At 46.2% G+C, this 18,435-nt stretch overlaps 1 protein-coding gene across 1 annotated transcript; it reads left to right on the forward strand.

Moving 5' to 3' along the window:
- The first annotated feature begins 8,281 nt into the window (after window positions 1-8,281).
- LOC118085517 (disintegrin and metalloproteinase domain-containing protein 20-like) lies at window positions 8,282-10,474 on the forward strand. The gene has a single exon (XM_035116256.1). The coding sequence runs from the start codon at window positions 8,306-8,308 to the stop codon at window positions 10,472-10,474; it is 2,169 nt and encodes a 722-aa protein (XP_034972147.1). The 5' UTR covers window positions 8,282-8,305.
- Window positions 10,475-18,435: the final 7,961 nt, after the last annotated feature.

Below are 18,435 nucleotides of genomic sequence, written 5' to 3' on the forward strand. Positions count from 1 at the left end.
ATGGGCAACCTTTTGAGCTTGGTGTGTCAAAATTCGCCAGAACACCAAGCATAAGTCAGTTGGTGTGTCACTTCGAGAAAAGACACCATAATTTCGTGATATTTATAGTTTAAATAACAAAAATGTATAATTGTAATATATAACTGTATTTAATAAACCGAAACCTAATCATTTAACCAAATCAAACCAAAAACTCCTTATTTATCACAAAGTGCCCAGAGTTGTTGAGATTTTTTGGGGGAGCTGCTGACCAAAGTTGGAGGTTTTTTGGGGGGTGCAAAAGTTGCTTTGCTATTTTTTTGGGGGGGGCAAAGCTGCTGCGTTTTTTTGGGGGGGGGAAGAGAACCAGAAATAAATGACGAATAATACCTTCGCTGGAACTAACACGCAGCACCGACGTAGTCTGCCAAAGCGCCAAAAAACCCAGCACAGAACGGGTTAAAAAATGAATGCTGTTACACCCAATCATCTGCCAAAGCGCCAGAAAAAACAGCACAGAAAGGGCTAAAAAACCTATCTCTGGCTACCAGCAGCAGCAACAACAAAAAAGGACCTGGGTTTTAACAGTGGAGACAAGCTCTAGCGGAGACAAGCTGTAGGAGGAGCGGGAGAACCAATGGGGGGGGGGGAACAACAACAACAACAGCACGAATGGGCCAATGGGGCGCATGCCAGCAGTGAGGGCTCTGCGTGTCACGTCTGACACGCGTGTCATAGGTTCACCATCACTGCCCTAGGTTCTGCCCCCGCCATTCCACATAAGGCTGCAAAAGGCTCTAGTCTGAAATTCTGGGGAGTTTCTGCATGTCAGTGTAAACAATGCAGAGCTAGATGGTCTTATCCTGTATAAGGCAGATTCCTTTGCTCTTTTCTGCAGGCCAGCTATATTTAAAACAAAATGTAGCATAAGCAGTTGGGGTGTTTCTTGCACACAACCCCCACTAACTTACCTTTAAAAAAAAAAGAATGCATATATTGCTGGAAGAATGTGTCCATTTTGTATTTGCAGTTACTCTTGTAGTGGCAGGAAATAATATCACCCTTTTATTTGCACAACAGTGCATTCGTACTTCCTAACACTTTGCATGAAAGCTGGGGTTTGGGAGATGGTCTATTTCTATTATGTAAGAAAATGACACCCCCCCCCCCCCGGGGCAAACTGTTCCCGTCTTCTGTTATCAAGCTGTGCTGCCCTGCAAGCTCACAGGAAAGGCTACAATGTGGTTGCTATGTGAATTTTGTGGGTCGTGCAACCATCTGTGAATTTTAGCTGTTAAGAATATTAAAGAGAGCTGAGAAAGGAGGGGACTGCAATAGACCAACTGCTGGAAGTAAACATTTTGGCAAGGAAGAGTCTGCCATGGAAGATGGTACGTGTCAGAGGGCCTGATATGGCTACTCTAGAGTAACGACTCCAGCATGGTCTTTTAAGGCTTTTATTAAGTGCTGATTATTTACAGTGTGCAGAGCAGTAAAAATGCATCCTTAAGGTGAGGTGTCAGAACCTCCGAATGGCGATTGGCGCGTTTTCTTCCAGCACCAAAGCTTTGGCAGACCCAACCTCTTCCCCCTGCGTTTGCGTCGCAATTTGGGAGTTGGGGGGATTGGCCTCCCCCCCCCCCCGTGCGTCCAACTTCCTGTCCCACCTGAGGCATGGGCTCCACAACCTTGCCTGAGCCTCGGACACCACTTCCTGACTCTCCGCTGGAGGCAGAGCTCTCCTTACTCTCTCCAGCGCTTGGGGATGGGCTGGAACTTAAGATGGGAGGGACTTCCCTGTATCCCTTGTCCCTCACAGTACGCCTTCTCTCTTATCCAAGGATTGTCAACGGGAAGTTATGGAGGTAAGAAGAGCCCTGGGGGGATGAGACCAAAGGCCCATCTATTCGGTTTTCTCAATGGCCAACCAGATGTTTGTGGGAAGCCTGCAAGCAGGACCATCACTCATGGTCCCCAGCAATGGAGGGATAATGCGAGGCATCAGAAGCATGGTGGGATGGTATCATGTAGGGCTGCCATATTTTGAAGAGCAAAAAAAAGGGGGACATATTTGCCGACTTCTACTTCAACTATGGATTGCTTATGATGACTCTACCCATGAAAAAGAGGACATATGGCAAACCTAATCATATTCATTCATGCTATGATTTCCCTCACACTTATATGGATCCAGTCATACAGAGTGGAAAACTGGGGAAATTACCAAAATGTCTTGAATTGGCTGCGTGCCTTTGGTTTGGTATTTCTAGCACTTTTACCAGTGCTAGAAATAGTACAGTTAATGAAGAACTAGAGCTCCTGTTTCTTTTTGGCAAATTTGCAAACTGGATATTAGATATTATTCCCCCCCATGCCGCTACATTGCCCGACAAGGAAACTTATAATAAATGTGTTAAGAACAAAAGAATTGAACATAAAGATGACATAAAAACAAAGCAATCAAAAAGGTGACATCAAATAAAATGTTTCTTTTTAAACAGTCTTTTGGTTGGTTTGATTGACATCCAATGCCCTTAAAAAAATTTTTGGGGAGGGGGGAATTATTGGGTTGTTGTTTTTGTTTTGATTATGTATTTTGTTGTTTTATATTTTGATTTTATTCTGTGAACCGTCCTGAGACCTCTGGGTATAAATAATAAATCAGCTGCAAAAAAAAAAAAAAATCAACAAAAAGCTTGGAAGAATCAGAAAGCATTTAGGTTCCTCTTAAAGGCCCAAGGAGATACTGGGACAAGTGGGAACTTTGGAAGGAGTGGGAGGGAATTCCACAAGGATTGTGGAAAAATTTAGTGTGACTTTTGCTGGCTTGGGATGTGTGTGTCTGTGTGGATCCCATTTTTAGCATTCACAGTCCTTTTTAACGGTACCGGCACCTGGAGAACAACAGCATGCCCAGCTCACCCAAATTCACTAGGTGAAGATATTCCCATCACTGCATCTCCATGGCAAGAAAAGCTTTACCTGCACATTTTAAACATATGTTTATTTTTGTACATTGTGCAGGAGTAGTACATTAAGGAAAGTTTCCAATCCTAGACAAGTTGAACATTTCCTTCTGGAAAACTCAGTTTTAAAAAAACCTGTTGGAGAAGAAAACTGAACGCAAAACACACATATTCCATGCTTGTCTTCTGGTTCCGTCATTTCTTACTGAAACTGCCTTCTGTGACTATCTTAAGGCGTGCAGGCTTCAGACATCAGAAATAATGTACTGTAAGATAAGAATTTATTCTGCCAGAAATTCTTCCTTAAAGAAATAGCAGCCCCATGAGAGTGCACCATGGAGGATTTCATTTATTTTTGGCAGCATATACATATTTAGGTCTGATTCAAATAACCAGCTCGGGGACTTCTTTGAGATGGACTCTTAAAATAATGTCCCTAGGCCAGGAATTAGGAATGATCTTATTAATTTCTTGTCCATTGTAACAATTTTTGTCAACCTAGGTTGAGGGTGGCTGAACAGTTCACTAGTGGATTGAGATCCTGATTTAATGTGGCACGGCCAACAATCTCCCCCTTCCGAGCTTTTGCTGTGTGAAGCCTTCGAAGCTTTGGCAGGGAATTGGAATGCATCCCCTAGTACAGGGATGCCCAGCTTCAAGTAGGCTGAGATCTACTATTCAGCATTAAAAACTGGCAGGGATCTACCACCAGGGCTGGCTCGTCGTAGACCCCCGGTGGCGCAGGGCACCATGACGCCGGCCCGCCAGGAGGGCACCACGAGCTGCGCCTGCCCGCTGGCCGGCCGGTCTGCCGGTCCGCTGCGCGCGGCGCCCACCTGCCCACCGCGCTGGGAAACGGGGCGGGAGGGCGCCGGAGAGATCGCGCTGTGCCTGCCCGCCCGCCCGCCGCGCAGCAGCGCCACGCCCACCCACCCACCGCGCTGGGAAACGGGGCGGGAGGGCGCCGGAGAGATCCAGCGCACCATGGCAACAGGGGCGCTTAAGACGGTGCTGTCTACCACACTACCCCACTGCCATTAGGCGCAAGGGGTAAGGTGTTGGTGGCCAGGAAAAACCCCTTTCTTTCCTTAGCAGGGATTTGTGGTCGATTCCATCGCCTTCTTCCATGTATTGCCCAAATGGAGGCAACAGCTGATTAAACCACAGGTTGCTCTGTATGGAGGAGGAAGGAAAAGCACCCTTCTTTTATCCAGCCTCATCCTGAATGCGGAACATCGGGAGCCCCACACCCCACTTCCCTTTGCTCCTGAGGAGGACCGCTGCACCCTCCACATGAGCACGGCCCTGCAGCACCCAGTAAGGGCTGTCCAGCCAAGGACGGCAAAAGCAGAGGCAGAACTCTCTCCCTCCTGCAGCCGTTTCGCAAGCCCCATTCAGCCTGCCGGTGTGCACTGTGGAGCTCATGGGACCGTGGAAGCGGAGGCGCAGTTCCCTCCCTCCCTCCCACAGCCAAGCCCTGGCTGCGAGGGAGGAACAAAGGCTGCCTGGCCATAGTGCGACCGACGGAAATCCATCCATCTACCTGTTGATCATGATTGACACGTTGGACATGTCTGACCTTGTTGTTGTTGTTGTTGTTTAGTCGTTTAGTCGTGTCCGACTCTTCGTGATCCCATGGACCAGAGCACGCCAGGCACTCCTGTCTTCCACTGCCTCCCGCAGTTTGGTCAGACTCATGTTGGTGGCTTCGAGAATACTGCCCAACCATCTCATCCTCTGTCGCCCCCCTCTTCTTTCCCAACATCAGGGTCTTTTCCAGGGAGTTTTCTCTTCTCATGAGGTGGTCAAAGTATTGGAGCCTCAGCTTCAGGATCTGTCCTTCCAGTGAGCACTCAGGGCTGATTTCCTTCAGGATGGATAGGTTTGATCTTCTTGCAGTCCTTGGGACTCTCAAGAGTCTCCTACAGCACCATAATTCAAAAGCATCAATTCTTCGGCGATCAGCCTTCTTTATGGTCCAGCTCTCACTTCCATACATCACTACTGGGAAAACCATAGCTTTAACTATACGGACTGACCTAGTATATTAAATTTGCAGCAACAATCCCTCAGGGATGGAGTGGGGCTTGATATGCACCTTATGCAAATACAAACAATGGCTTAGTGCAAGCGCTGGAGTATAAAGGACCTCAGCAGAGAGAAGACTGCAGCCACTTTGCCTCTTCTCTGGCTCTGCTGCTGTTGAGAGCCAAGCCATGGTTTGGCTTTGTTCACAGCAGCATAGCAACAGCAGGACTGGAGGAGGAGGAGGAGAAAAGCAGTTGCAGTATCTCACCAGAGAACCCACATGATCAGGCGCGGTGCTAGGGCTTTTTTCGCCCTAAGCAAAACACTTTCTGGTGCCCCCCGGGCGCATGCGTCATGACACATGCGTCATGACGCACGCACACCCCAGCGCGCCTGCGGAGCTTTGCGTGGGGAGTGGGAGGCTGAGGCCGCCTCAACTGAACAGCTGAGAGGTGCAGCGAGGTGGCCCCAGGCTCACGCTCCCCCTGCACGCGTCCAGAGTGCGAGCTTGGGGTCTCGCTGCACCTCTCAGCTGTTCAGTTGAGATGGCTCCAGGCTGCTGCTCCCTGCACGAAGCTCTGGAGGCGTGCGGGGATCGCTGGGAGCCCGAGCCTCGGGGCGGGGCTGCCTCCTCCCACTCTCTGCTCCGCTGCAGCCTGCAAGACCCTGCTGATCATGCTGGCTGGTGGGCCCCGCTCGCCCTTCTGCCGCTGCCGCTTCTCTGCCGCTCCCCACGCACCTCCGGAACTTCTCACCGGGAGCGCAAGCCTGGGGCCGCCTCAGCCACCTTTCAGCTGTTCAGAGGAGGCAGCCCCAGGCCCGCGCTCCCCGCACGCCCCCTCCATTTTGGCACTCTAGGCCGTGGCCTAGTTCGCCTTAATGGAAGCGTAGGGGCTGCACACGCTGATGCTTCTGCACTAGGCCATGAATTGCTTTAGCATTACATAGGAAGCACGTGTGTAGAGCTATCAACAATGGATTTGCCAGAAATCTAGCTACCTCCAGAATTAGTGATCCCATGTGAAACTGGAGGGGGGGCAACTTCTCCTGCACTCCTTTACACCTGTCTTCTAGGGTTCAAAAACTAAAGAACAGACCTGAGATGTGTTGGCTTGTCAGGAAAGAGAGAACCAAAGAAAAAGAATTGTGCTCTCACTTCGTAAATGTTCTGAGCCTGACACCTACCACACACCATTAGAAGATTCCCATCAAAGGAAAACACTTTAGTGCCTTGTTTTTGTCCTACCTCCAAGAAGAACTTACATCACAACACAAAGCAACACCTTCCTCTGCAACTTTGCTACCAAACTGATAAAAACTATGACATGCATTTAGAGAGCACATCTCTAGTCAAGAGGATGTTGAAGCACTGGAATAACATTAGAAATCACTTCACCTCTTTAGGGCAAAAAAAAGTTTAAATAGTTGACAGGGAAAAAATGGTAACAGCTAGACAGGGTGGAAAATGCCGTATTCTAATGTAGTCTGAAGAGTAGGTGGAGGTCGAATAAAGAAGGATGTGTGGTTTCTGTTTACTCTGTATGTAGGTAAATTGCATTTTGCAGTAAATGAAGAATTGCTATCTTGTCTGTTGGTCTAATAAAGTGGAAAGTCTGGTACCCTGGATTTGCCATTCTATTGGCTAAGCTCTTGTATTGTCATGGAACATTTGTGAATGTTCTGAGTTGAATGGAAGGTTGAAAAGCACTGCCTGTCTTAGTGGGAAGTGGCAGGTTGCTTTTGATGGGGGGAATTCAAGGAACTTAGGTATGGGCTATGGGCTGTATACATGAAGAAGGGGTGTACCTAGGGGTTGACCAAGGCGGCCCCCACCAGAGACACAGGCCTGGGGTGTGTGTGCAAAAATTGTGCTTCTTGCTGTGTCACCCTGGGCTGGCTCCTGGATGGAAGGGTTTTTTTCTGGGGTGGTATAGGCCACCCAGCAACACCCCTGGGCCAACAAGCAGTGTGGTAAGACTGTGAGTCAGAGGTGAACACAGCCCCTCCACCAGGTAAGGCACTCCATTTTCTTGGAATGGAGGGAGAAGTTTGGGGGGAGTTTTGTGTGCTGGAGCAGCTGCCAGAACGAAGCAAGTCAAACCGGAAATTGGGATAGAACTGAGGTGATGGTTGTGAATTTGTGTGGGGGACCTGGGTGCCCGTTTTATGCCACTGAGGTGCTTCACCTGGGGAAAGAAACTGTGGGAGATTTGGAACTCAAGGGCTGGAGGAGGGGCTCATGGAAGCTCCTGTTGAGGGCAGCTGCGTTTTGGTGTGCAAAAAAGGAAGATGCTGAGGGGATTGGGAGGGATTAGAGAAGCCATTCACGTTGGGTGGTTTTGACTGGGCACTCCCTGCTAGCTTCCCTTCTCTGAAGGAGGTGGACGAGTGAAAACCGTGGCCGGAAAAAGCACTAGGCACACCTGGGCTTCTGCAACTGGCCAAGTGAAGAGGGGGTGTTGCCTCAGAGCTGAAAAGGAACTCAGCAACAGGGCCGTCTTAACCATATCTGGCGCCCTGGTGCCAAGATCCCTCGGTCCCCCCCCCCCCGTGAGTGAGGTGGGCAGGAGGGGCATGCGGGGAGCTGAGAGGCGTGGAGGAGGCAGCCCCAGGCTCCCGCTCCCCACGCGAAGCTCTGGAGGCGTGCGGGGAGTGCGAGCCTGGGGGCGCCGCGCTGCGCCTCTCAGATGTTCAGGTGGCCCCAGGCCAGCGCTCCCCACGCGCCTCTGGAGAGCTGCCTGAAGCCGCTCAACAGCAGAGGAGCGCGGAGGCAGACACCAGCGTTTGGCGCCCCTTCCGCGCCCCTGATGGCCAGGCACCCTGGCGCCTTGCGCCACGCAGCCCGGGCCTAGGGACGGCCCTGATCAGCAATGCAAATATAATTGTTCTATCACCAGTAATTTCTACGTTTTGCATACATTTAAACTCTAATTGAATTGTCACAGAAAATACTTTTCATATTCCATACTTGAGAGCTAAGGATCATACCCCATCGTCTATATGAAGTGGCCTCAAGTCAACAATTATTAATCCACAAGACTCTTTTTTGCTCTTCTTCCTGCAACAATCTCAGGCAGAAACTCCTTAGGGACCTGCTCTTCCCTGCTCTTCCTCTACCATTCTGTTCCATCTTTGATCCTCCAAGCTCCGCCCACATTCCACAGACGGAGCACACTGGCAGTTGCTGGCAACATACCTTCCTCCTCTTCTAATTCACATATAGCCTTCTTCCCGTCTATCTACTAACTTGTTCACAACTCTTTGGGGCTTCCCTTTGAGGGATGAGATGCCAGAGGCGGTGCTTCAAGAGATTCTTTCCTCTTTCTGGGAAAATGAGTGGGAGCCTGGCATGGCTGCTCATTTTGTTCATGAGGAATATCCTGAGTGAGACTGGTGGCCAGGCACCACCTCAGGGATTTAGGTATGCCTCTTATGAGGTGACCATCCCAAGGAAACTGAGCTTCAGGTATGGACTACAGGAAACCCAGGATGTCAGCTACCTGCTACAGATTGAGGGGAAGGGCCAGGTGGTGCACCTCAGGCGGAAGAGGGGCACGATCCCTAAGGACTTCCCCATCTTCACGTACAACAAGGAAGGGGACCTACAGGTTGACTATCATTACATTAGGGATGATTGTTTCTACAGTGGCTTCATAGAGGACAAGCCCCTCTCTTCAGTCACTCTCAGCACCTGCTCAGAGGGACTCAGGGGCCTGTTACAACTTAACAATGAGACATATCAAATTGAACCTGTCCAGCCATCTGCTACCTTTCAACATGTGGTGTATCGGCTGGAAACAGTGGAGGGTGCCGTGCACATGAGGTGTGGGTTGACGGAGGAAGAGCAAAGGCGTCAAGAGGCCATGATCCAGGACACAGAGCATGTGACTGTCAAAAGTGCTCCAGCAGAACTCTGGTGGCCACACAAGAGACATGCAGAAGTGGCATTTGTGGTGGAGCATGAACGATATGTTAAGTTTAATAGAAATGAAACTGATATAGCTAGGAAACTTATTGAGACCATCCATTTGGTAAATTCATTTTTTGAGCCACTTTTAGTTGAAGTGTCTATAGCAGGACTGGAGATATGGTCAGAAAAGAACCTCATAGATATTGGTGAAACTATAGGAAGCACACTTAGAGCTTTTAGTATATGGAGCCACAACAATCTACTTAACCATCTAAAGAATGATGCTGCTCACTTAATTCTATACAGGTCGTATGGAAGTACTATTGGACTAGCGTATGTAGGACAAATTTGTAGTAAGTACTGGGCCACTGCTCTTGAAGTATCAAGAGATTTCAATTTGTTTGATTATTCTGTGCTTTTTGCCCATGAATTTGGACATAATCTTGGTATGAACCATGATAGTTTGGGCTGTTCATGTGATCGACGGGCCTGCATTATGGCTGCTTGGCACTCACAGACTGATAAGTTTAGCAGCTGCAGTTACCATAGGTATTTCAATCGAAAGGACTCACCTTGCTTGTTGATTCCGCCAGACCCTGATCAAATGTATAAACACAAATACTGTGGGAACAAAGTAGTAGAAGAAGGAGAGCAATGCGACTGTGGTACAGCTGCGCAGTGTGAATTTGATCGATGTTGTAGGCCAGATTGCACGTTGCGCCCATGTGCCAATTGTTCTTCTGGACCGTGCTGTTCCTGGTGCACGTACCGCCCCCCTGGAGCCATTTGCAGACAGAGTATTAGCTACTGTGACCTGCCTGAGTTTTGCACTGGGACTTCAAGCGAGTGTCCGGAAGATGTTTATGTACAAGATGGTGCCCCTTGCGGTGATGGAGTCTATTGCTATCATGGCCGTTGTACTACTCCCAATGGGCAGTGCAAAAAGATATTTGGCAAGAAAACCGTACGAGCTTCAGAGGATTGTTTCAGAGGACTGAATGCTCGAGGTGATCGCTTTGGCAACTGTGGCCTTGAACATGGTATTTTTAAGAAATGCAATGCTGAAAATATTCTATGTGGCCGAATGCAGTGTAGTAATGTCCGCAGTTTACCTGATTTGGAGGAACACCAAACCATCATTCAAACCACCATTGGCAAAAGTAAATGCTGGGCTACAGACTACCACAGTGGAATGGAGGTAGCTGATATTGGAGCAGTGGAAGACGGTACACCTTGTGGCTCTGACATGATGTGTATTAGTAATGAATGCAAGAACGTTTCCCTCTTGCAGTATGATTGTAATGCCACCAAGTGCCATAATAGGGGAATATGCAACAACTACAAACACTGCCATTGTGCTTATGGCTGGGCCCCTCCTGACTGTCGAGAGAAAGGATTTGGGGGCAGCATTGACAGTGGGCCAACTTCAAAAAACTGGGAAGGTGTCATTGTAGGTCTTGTAGGAAGGGCGTTGGTCCTTTCAACAATGACTGCTACTGTTGTCATTGGTGTATATTACAGGTTTGTGCTAAGCAGGAGGGTTAGAAGAACGAGTTTAAGAATCTCTCCATCAGAATCAACAGAGGAATGAAAACCATTCAAATCACATAAGCGAACAATGCAGAAAGTTTCAAAAGGGTATGATGGGTATAATGAGAACTATATAACACATATATTTGACTCTGTAAGTATTGGTTCAGTTCATCCCAAAGGGAAATATTCACATATGAAAATCTTTGGTTATACTTTCACAGTATGTTGAGAGTCACTTTGTTGTTCAAGACAGAAGTCCTATCCTATGTCAAATGGGAGAAATATGTCCAGTGGAATGGAATGTTATCATACAGGAGGATATCATGCTACAGAAATGCATAGAAGCAGTGCTGGTATTCTGAATATCTCAGATTTTCTCCCAAAGTAACCTTGGGTGTACAGGGATAGAATCACAACCCAATCCTCTAATGTCATTGAAATGCAATATTGGTATTTTTGTGAAGTGAATTCACATCTGTCTAGAAAGTCATTGCAAAAATTATACCGATAACTGTGTTGGCACGTATTTCCCCCCAGAAATATGTAATGGTCAGTCTGGCTGCCTCTAATAAGTAGCTACTAATTAGAGCTTTGCTTTTTAGATCTTTGTAGCTTCGGGGAGAACATATTCCACTAGCTGAACGTCCAGCTCTGTGTGCTGATTAGTTCTATCTTTCCATAAGATCTTCCGATTTTGAGGGAAGGTCTCAGAACATTTTCAAGTTAATCTGAAATGAGCTCAGAATAACTTGCCTATCTCTAATTGAAGTATTCAGACACAACACAACTGTGAGGGAGAATATTATGGGAAACCAGCTTTCACCTAAGTCAAAAGGTGGCTCTTCCTTGCCCTCTGAGTTTATACTGGGTTTACAAATGCTTCTGCAATAACTCCTATTGCACGTAAAATTTGCTCAAGACTTGTGTATTTAAAAGACCAGTGCATATAAATGCAAAATATTGTTTGCACTTCACACATTAAAGAGTTTATAAACCCATTACTAGGAAAGTAAGCAGGAGTCTATATCACAGTAGAACATAGACAATAAAAGGATTATTTACAATGAATATCAGTGAACATGGTAGATGCAGAGCAACATTTATTGGACTTGGCTTGATTACATTTACAGCATTACTCAAGTTGAGTGATTAGTATATACAGCCCTCTCATTTTATGTCTAAATATATGGAATATGGAAGGGCATGTTTCTGTACTGGAACAAGAGGAATGCAAAATGACGTTGAGAAAGTGGCTTGACCATCTAATATAAAATATAGAGGTTTATAAAAAGAGCTTTCAGGGCCTTAAATTCCGGAGGCTGCAAAACTGAGGCATAAAAGCATATAAATCCCCCCTTACCCAGCCACAACAACGTCATATAATTTATATAAAGACTCTCTACTGCACAGTTTAGGTTGTCTACTCATTCTGCACTATGAACAAGCATTACGTTCCTTGTACAAATATTAGGGAAATTAATGGAAGGACAGCCTAGTGAAGACTACTAGGTTGATAGCTAAATGGAACACCCATTGTAAGAAGACAAATCTCTCTAATTACCAGATGATGGGAAGACCATCCCCAAATGGCTGCATGTGTGAAGCGTGTGGGTGTGCCACTGGAGTAAATCTGAGTTTTTGAAGTGCTGAAGTTCAAGGCAGCCATTCTGTGCCCATGTACCCTGGGAGAGAAAGCTACACTAAATTTGACGGGACTTGCTTCTGTAAAGATTGTTTGAGGAGCAGATATATGCTGCGAGAGGTCCGCTTCATATACCTAGGGAATCGTAACTCATTCTGCTCACCCAGTCGTTTTGAGCCCTGAACTTGATAAATTGGCTTGAAAAATCATCACATCAAGAGAATTATCAGCTGCTTGGAATCACAAGTAGGGGGAAGACAATTGCAGTTAGGTTCACTGTGAGAAGAGGGTGCTGGACTGTGCTGGGCCTTTGATCTGATCCAGCCAGGCTCTTCTTATGAAAAATGTAGGGAAATTCGAAGCTAACGTGTCACTGTAGCCTCACATCGGCCAGTCGTATGCCGGCAGGGAGCCTGCAAGCAACACTTGAGTGCAACAGTGCTCTCCCCCACATGTGATACCCTGCACCTGATATTGAAATGCATTTTATCTCCAGCAGTGTCCTGCTTCTGAACTTCCCAGAGGAGGTGATGGTGGCCTACATAGACTATTGCTCCGATCTAGCATGGTTCTCATTTTCTAAGCTTCGAGATTGATTGCTCTGCAATTCCTCCTTCTCTCACAGGACATTTTTGTTAAGATCAGGTGGTTGTTGCTCTTTTTAAAATGCCATTAAGATCCCCCAAATAAATTCAAGCACAGCATGCTTGCAGCTTTCATGATTACACATTTTATGCATGGAGTTATAATTAAAAACCAGGTTTTTTAAATGAAAAAAAAATGCAATTATAATATGTAGAACTGAAGCCCTGTGTAGGAGAGGGGAAAAAAGTTATTTTGCATGTTGAATCGAACAAATGGTTCAGAGAACGAAGATTGGACGACCTTCTGCCAAGTCGGTTTGTAACATATGTGCAGACAGACACCACTGGCTTCTCTAAATGTTTTGGCATAAAAAGGATTTGATTGGGAATATTAAGGATGAGGAAAATATTTCTGTGAGTCTAAGAAATATTTAACGTTGTGAGTCATTGCTGGAGGAATAGTTGGGAAAAACGGCTTCATGGTACTGTTGGCAGGAGCATCAAAGCAGAAAATCAATAGAAATAACAGAAGTATATCCTCAGCAGTGACGGCGAGAGGACAAATGAGCAGGAGTGTACAAGTCAATATCACAGAGCTGGCCCCAGGCTTTTGGGACTTACTGGGCACCGTCCCAACTTCACTCTACTAAGTATTCAGTGACCTCCAGCACCTCAGGACTTCAGGGCATCCCAGACTGATGCTGCCATGCAAGCCTTTGGGAAGCAGAGATGTGAGAAGGCATCAGAGGAAGGGAGGGAAGGAAAGAGGGACAGAGGCAACTGTTGCCCGCAGCACCCCTGGCCATCCTTCAAGTCACCCCAGGGTGTCACAGCACACTGCTTGAAAACCACTGCTTTAAAGGGATACAACCTCCTAGGATCTGGGTATGCATATTAGGATAGGACTTCTACCCCACCCTCAAACAAGGGAACCCAGCACACCTGCCTGAGGATGGAAACCATTGGTTCAAATGGAAGACTTTCCATTCAGTGTTTGCTATACCTGTTTCCACTTGCTGTTTCTGATCTGTTTCCTTGGTTCTTTTAACACGGAGAGGAACATTCAGTGATACAATGCATTTATGAAAACGGAGGTCTTCCTGGGGAAATCTGATTAACTTCCTTGAGTAAGTGTCAATAAGAGACTACAGGGAAGGGAGCAGCGATATAATCTGGTTGGGCACCAGGTTTTTCATACAGAGCTACATAAAATAAAAGGGCAATATATGAGAGAGAGAGAATGTTTGGATTTGATATCCCGCTTTATCACTACCCGTAGGAGTCTCAAAGCGGCTAACATTCTCCTTTCCCTTCCTCCTCCACAACAAACACTCTGTGAGGTGAGTGGGGCTGAGAGACTTCAGAGAAGTGTGCCTAGCCCAAGGTCACCCAGCAGCTGCATGTGGAGGAGCGGGGAAGCAAACCCGGTTCCCCAGATTACGAGACTACCGCTCTTAACCACTACACCACACTGGCTATGTTATCAGTGGTGAAATTCTCAGCTGGGTAAGCACTGTTTTAAGTGAGAAAGGTCTCTGTGCAGGAGGACAAAACATAAAAAAAATATAAAGTGAAGAGAAAAGACAGGTCAACTGCAAAATACCAGTGATGGTTATCAGGTCAGTTGGGTGGGAATTTTGATGAAGGGAGGTCAAAAGTTCCTCACCCTTAATTGCGGAAAGGAAATCTGAGTGAGTCTGGAGATATTCCAAAATGATTGGTGAAATGTCTAAGAGCTCAGCAAGTGTGCTGTAACAATGGGAATTACTTAGCACTTATAGTGCTCATTTTTAATCCTTACAGCTCAAAGCTTTTTACAATGAAGCAGGCGACATTGGTCCACCACTCTTTATCCAGGCAGGCTGCCAATGAGCTTAAAAGAGGAATCATAAAATCATAGAGCTTTATGGTACCCCATGGGTCATCTAGACCAACCCCCTACAATGCAGGAATCTCAATTAAGCATGCAAGATTGGCCATCCAATCACATTAAGTTTACAAATAATAATAATTTTTTTGTAGGATCCCTAGGCTCAATGGTTTTCTCTTTTGCCAGGGATGGGGGATTTGTGGTCCTTTGGATGTTGTCAGACTCCAGTTCCCATCAGCCAGCACAACCAACGATCAAAGATCAGCAACTCTGGAGGTCCAGAAGTTCCCCACCACTGATTTACACACTGGATTCCTATGTTTAACTGGAACTTAAGTCTGCAATCCTACATATGATTTCCTGGGAGTAAGCCCCATGGAATTAAACAATTGCTTCATTGTATTGTAAATTCCATTGATTCCTGCAGCACCTGCATAGGATTGGAGCCTCTTGGTTCATTTGGCATATCTGATACACTTCTTTTCCAAGTATTTCCTGGCAAACTGTAGCATGATGACATAATGTGAATGGTTCATAAGACAGAAGTAACAAACTTGCACTGATGCAAGGGTTTTATTTTAATTGCTTGTTCACTTTATTTGGTCATTTCCTACAAAATGCCTATGATAATAGTTCATGTGTAACACAGCATCAGAGTAGGCTTCTATGTCTGAAATATTTGCATCACCAAAAAAACCTCATATTGGAGATTCAATTAATATTGGTTGCTGTTTTAATTGGTGGCCAGAAAATCCACTTTGTCTCTCTTTAAGACAGCTGGACTAATAAGTGAAAAATATGCACAGAGAGATTTGTCTTCTATGATATCATTCTTGCAGGACACTATTTTGCAGCAGGGGGAAATGTTGCAACTACAGTTCAAGGGCACCATTGTTCACAAATGCTTCTGCCCCATGGCTACCCTTTTCAGGAGCACATCAGCCTCACTCGGTCCACCACTCTGGGGTCTCTAGGCTTGTCTGGAAAGAAAGGTGATATAAACACATAGAAAAGACAGTGCCCCGCAATTGCATGTGCTGCCTCTGTTTTCAGGGTGGTCGGTCACATGACCACCTTTGTGAATTGCACCACCACAGAAAAGATCTGGACATGGAATAGACCATGGCTGAAATTGCTGCTCTTCTGTAAAGCCATGTGGATTCCCTTGAGCAGCCTAAACAGCCCCACAAGAGAAGTGTGAGGATAGGATAGTCCACGCTGGTTAACTTCTGCACCTGGTATTTCATGTGTATGTTGTACTTCAATCCAGGAAGCAAAATGTATTGGGCCAGCCCTACTGCTCCCTAATATTCTTCTCTCCTGGAGGTGCTGGTGACTGAACCAGGGACTATAGATGCTGGACTATTGAGCTATGATCCGTTGGACCGCAGGATGGAAGCCTGTAACCATAGCAATATATAGCACCAATGGCATGAGCCCCCTTGCCCTTGAGAGGCAGGGATACAGTTGGTAGCGTTGTTGTTTAGTCGTTTAGTCGTGTCCGACTCTTCGTGACCCCATGGACCATAGCACGCCAGGCACTCCTGTCTTGCACTGCCTCCCGCACTTTGGTCAAACTCATGTTTGTAGCTTCAAGAACACTGTCCAACCATCTCGTCCTCTGTCGCCCCCTTCTCCTAGTGCCATCAATCTTTCCCAGCATCAGGGTCTTTTCCAGGGAGTCTTCTCTTCTCATGAGGTGGCCAAAGTATTGGAGTCTCAGCTTCAGGATCTGTCCTTCCAGTGAGCACTCGGGGCTGATTTCCTTCAGAATGGATAGGTTTGATCTTCTTTCAGTCCATGGGACTCTCAAGAGTCTCCTCCAGCACCATAATTCAAAAGCATCAATTCAATCAATGGTAGCATTAGGCTTGTGGAAATAATCCTAGTGCCAAAAATGTCTACTTTGCCTCCTTCCAGATGTATAATAGAATAGGATGTTCGGGGGGGGGGGGGGGATAGAAGGTTTTCTTTTAGAATGTGAGTAATATAGAAAATGTTGAGGTAATGCTAATCAAGTTGGAGGGGAAATCATTTCTGCAAAAGATTGCACTCTATTTTTTTTTTATTGAAGAAAGCTTTTATCCTGAGTAGCTTTGACTGGTGCTTTAAATCAAGGATTATATATTATTGCTTTCTGCCAGGGGAAATGGTATATGGATGTCTGCACTTTCAAAGATCTCAGGCCACCAAAGAAACATGCCCTGGAAATGGTCCCATTGTCTTTAATACCTGCACTTGACAGCATTGATTCTTTTTGAGGAACGAAGGAAGGAATAAGAAAAATGATGAGTCGCGTTTCTATAGTGCTTTAGGGTTTTCAAAGGACTTCACATACATTATCTCAGGATTCCTCGCAACAACCCAGTAGCTTCTGACACCATCACTACCATCTCCCCCACTTTTCCTCATATGCAATGCCCAGCGAAGGACTATAACTCAGTGGTAGAAACCATGGTTTGCAAGCAGAAAGTCATGCAATCACATTGTAGGCAATGGGAAACACCTGTCTTCCTAAGACCCTGGAGAGGCTCCACCAATCAGAGTTTCCTAAAAGAAATGACTTGCTATTATATTATGACTTGTATACCCTCTGAGAATACTTTGCTGGAAAGGCGTGGTAGAAATCTTCAAAACAAACAAATGCACAGTATATGTTTGTGATTTCATGATGTTCTGTACTTAGGGACAAGACTGAGAAGTTGCACTTATTAGAGGCAGGGAGAAGCTTTTAGCTCCCACCTTAACAGTCTTCCTGAGCATATGCCTTTAGTTAGTCCCGCACGCCTGATTTATGTGTGGTTTCCATTGGTGCCAGCTTCAGAGAATACAGTAGTGAAGTTTCTGTTCCACCAAGTCCCTCTTCACTGCTGCTTCCATCCACTCAGTTCTTCTGAAATATAATTTTAGAGAGCCTAGTTCCAGTCGGCAGTAATAATACCAATGGCCACAAAGGGTCCTGCCCCGGCTAACAGCTAACAAGCTCGCTCTGGGTCTGATGCGCAGTCTGTGGAGCTGTTAGAGCACAGCTGCCAATCCCTGTATTTGTAGCTCAGGCAGTCAAGGTTTATGTTTTTAAATGTCGAAGTGCCAGGTTCATTCCCTCCTGAGGGAGTCTCAGAATGAGAATCCTTCAGGTTGAACTGCAATACGAAGCTTCCAAATGTAAATACAAAAAAAATAGACAAGAACAGCTGGTGATTGCTCTCAGTGGTGGAATATCTGATGCTGTCGCCCCAGTGTTGCAAAGTGTCTGCATCCTTGTGCTTACAGAATGCCTCTAGAAATATTACAGAATTCCAAACTTGTCCCGGAAAACCCAGAGCCTTGGGGTTTGTTGAAATGTTAAAATGTGTACTTGAATGATGTGCTCCCAATGGATAAAGGGGAATTGATCAGGAATTTGTTAGTGCCAGCTAGAATGACTGCAGCGAAGTCATGGAAACAGAGGGTTGTAGATGGAATGCAAGAGTGGCTTAGCAACAATTACGCTAAAAATATTGCATTTAGGGATTGCAAGTTTCAGATTAAACTCAGTAAAAGAGTTTGATGAAAGGCCTCCTCGTATGAACATGGGGGGGGGATACTTTTTTCTGGGTATTAACAACTTCTATAAGAAGAAAAAAAGATGACTGGTGGAGATCTAGGAGTCTTGGTAGACCACAAACTTGACAGGAGTCAGCAGTGTGATGCAGCAGCTTAAAAAGCCAATGCAATTCTGGGCTGCATCAATAGGAGTATAGCATCTAGATCAAGGGAAGTAATAGTACCACTGTATTCTGCTCTGGTCAGACCTCACCTGGAGTACTGTGTCCAGTTCTGGGCACCACAGTTCAAGAAGGATACTGACAAGCTGGAACGTGTCCAGAGGAGGGCAACGAAAATGGTCAAAGGCCTGGAAACGATGCTTTATGAGGAACGGC

This window comes from Zootoca vivipara, chromosome 4 (genome assembly GCF_963506605.1).
Source record: "Zootoca vivipara chromosome 4, rZooViv1.1, whole genome shotgun sequence".
Classification (NCBI taxonomy): domain Eukaryota; kingdom Metazoa; phylum Chordata; class Lepidosauria; order Squamata; family Lacertidae; genus Zootoca; species Zootoca vivipara.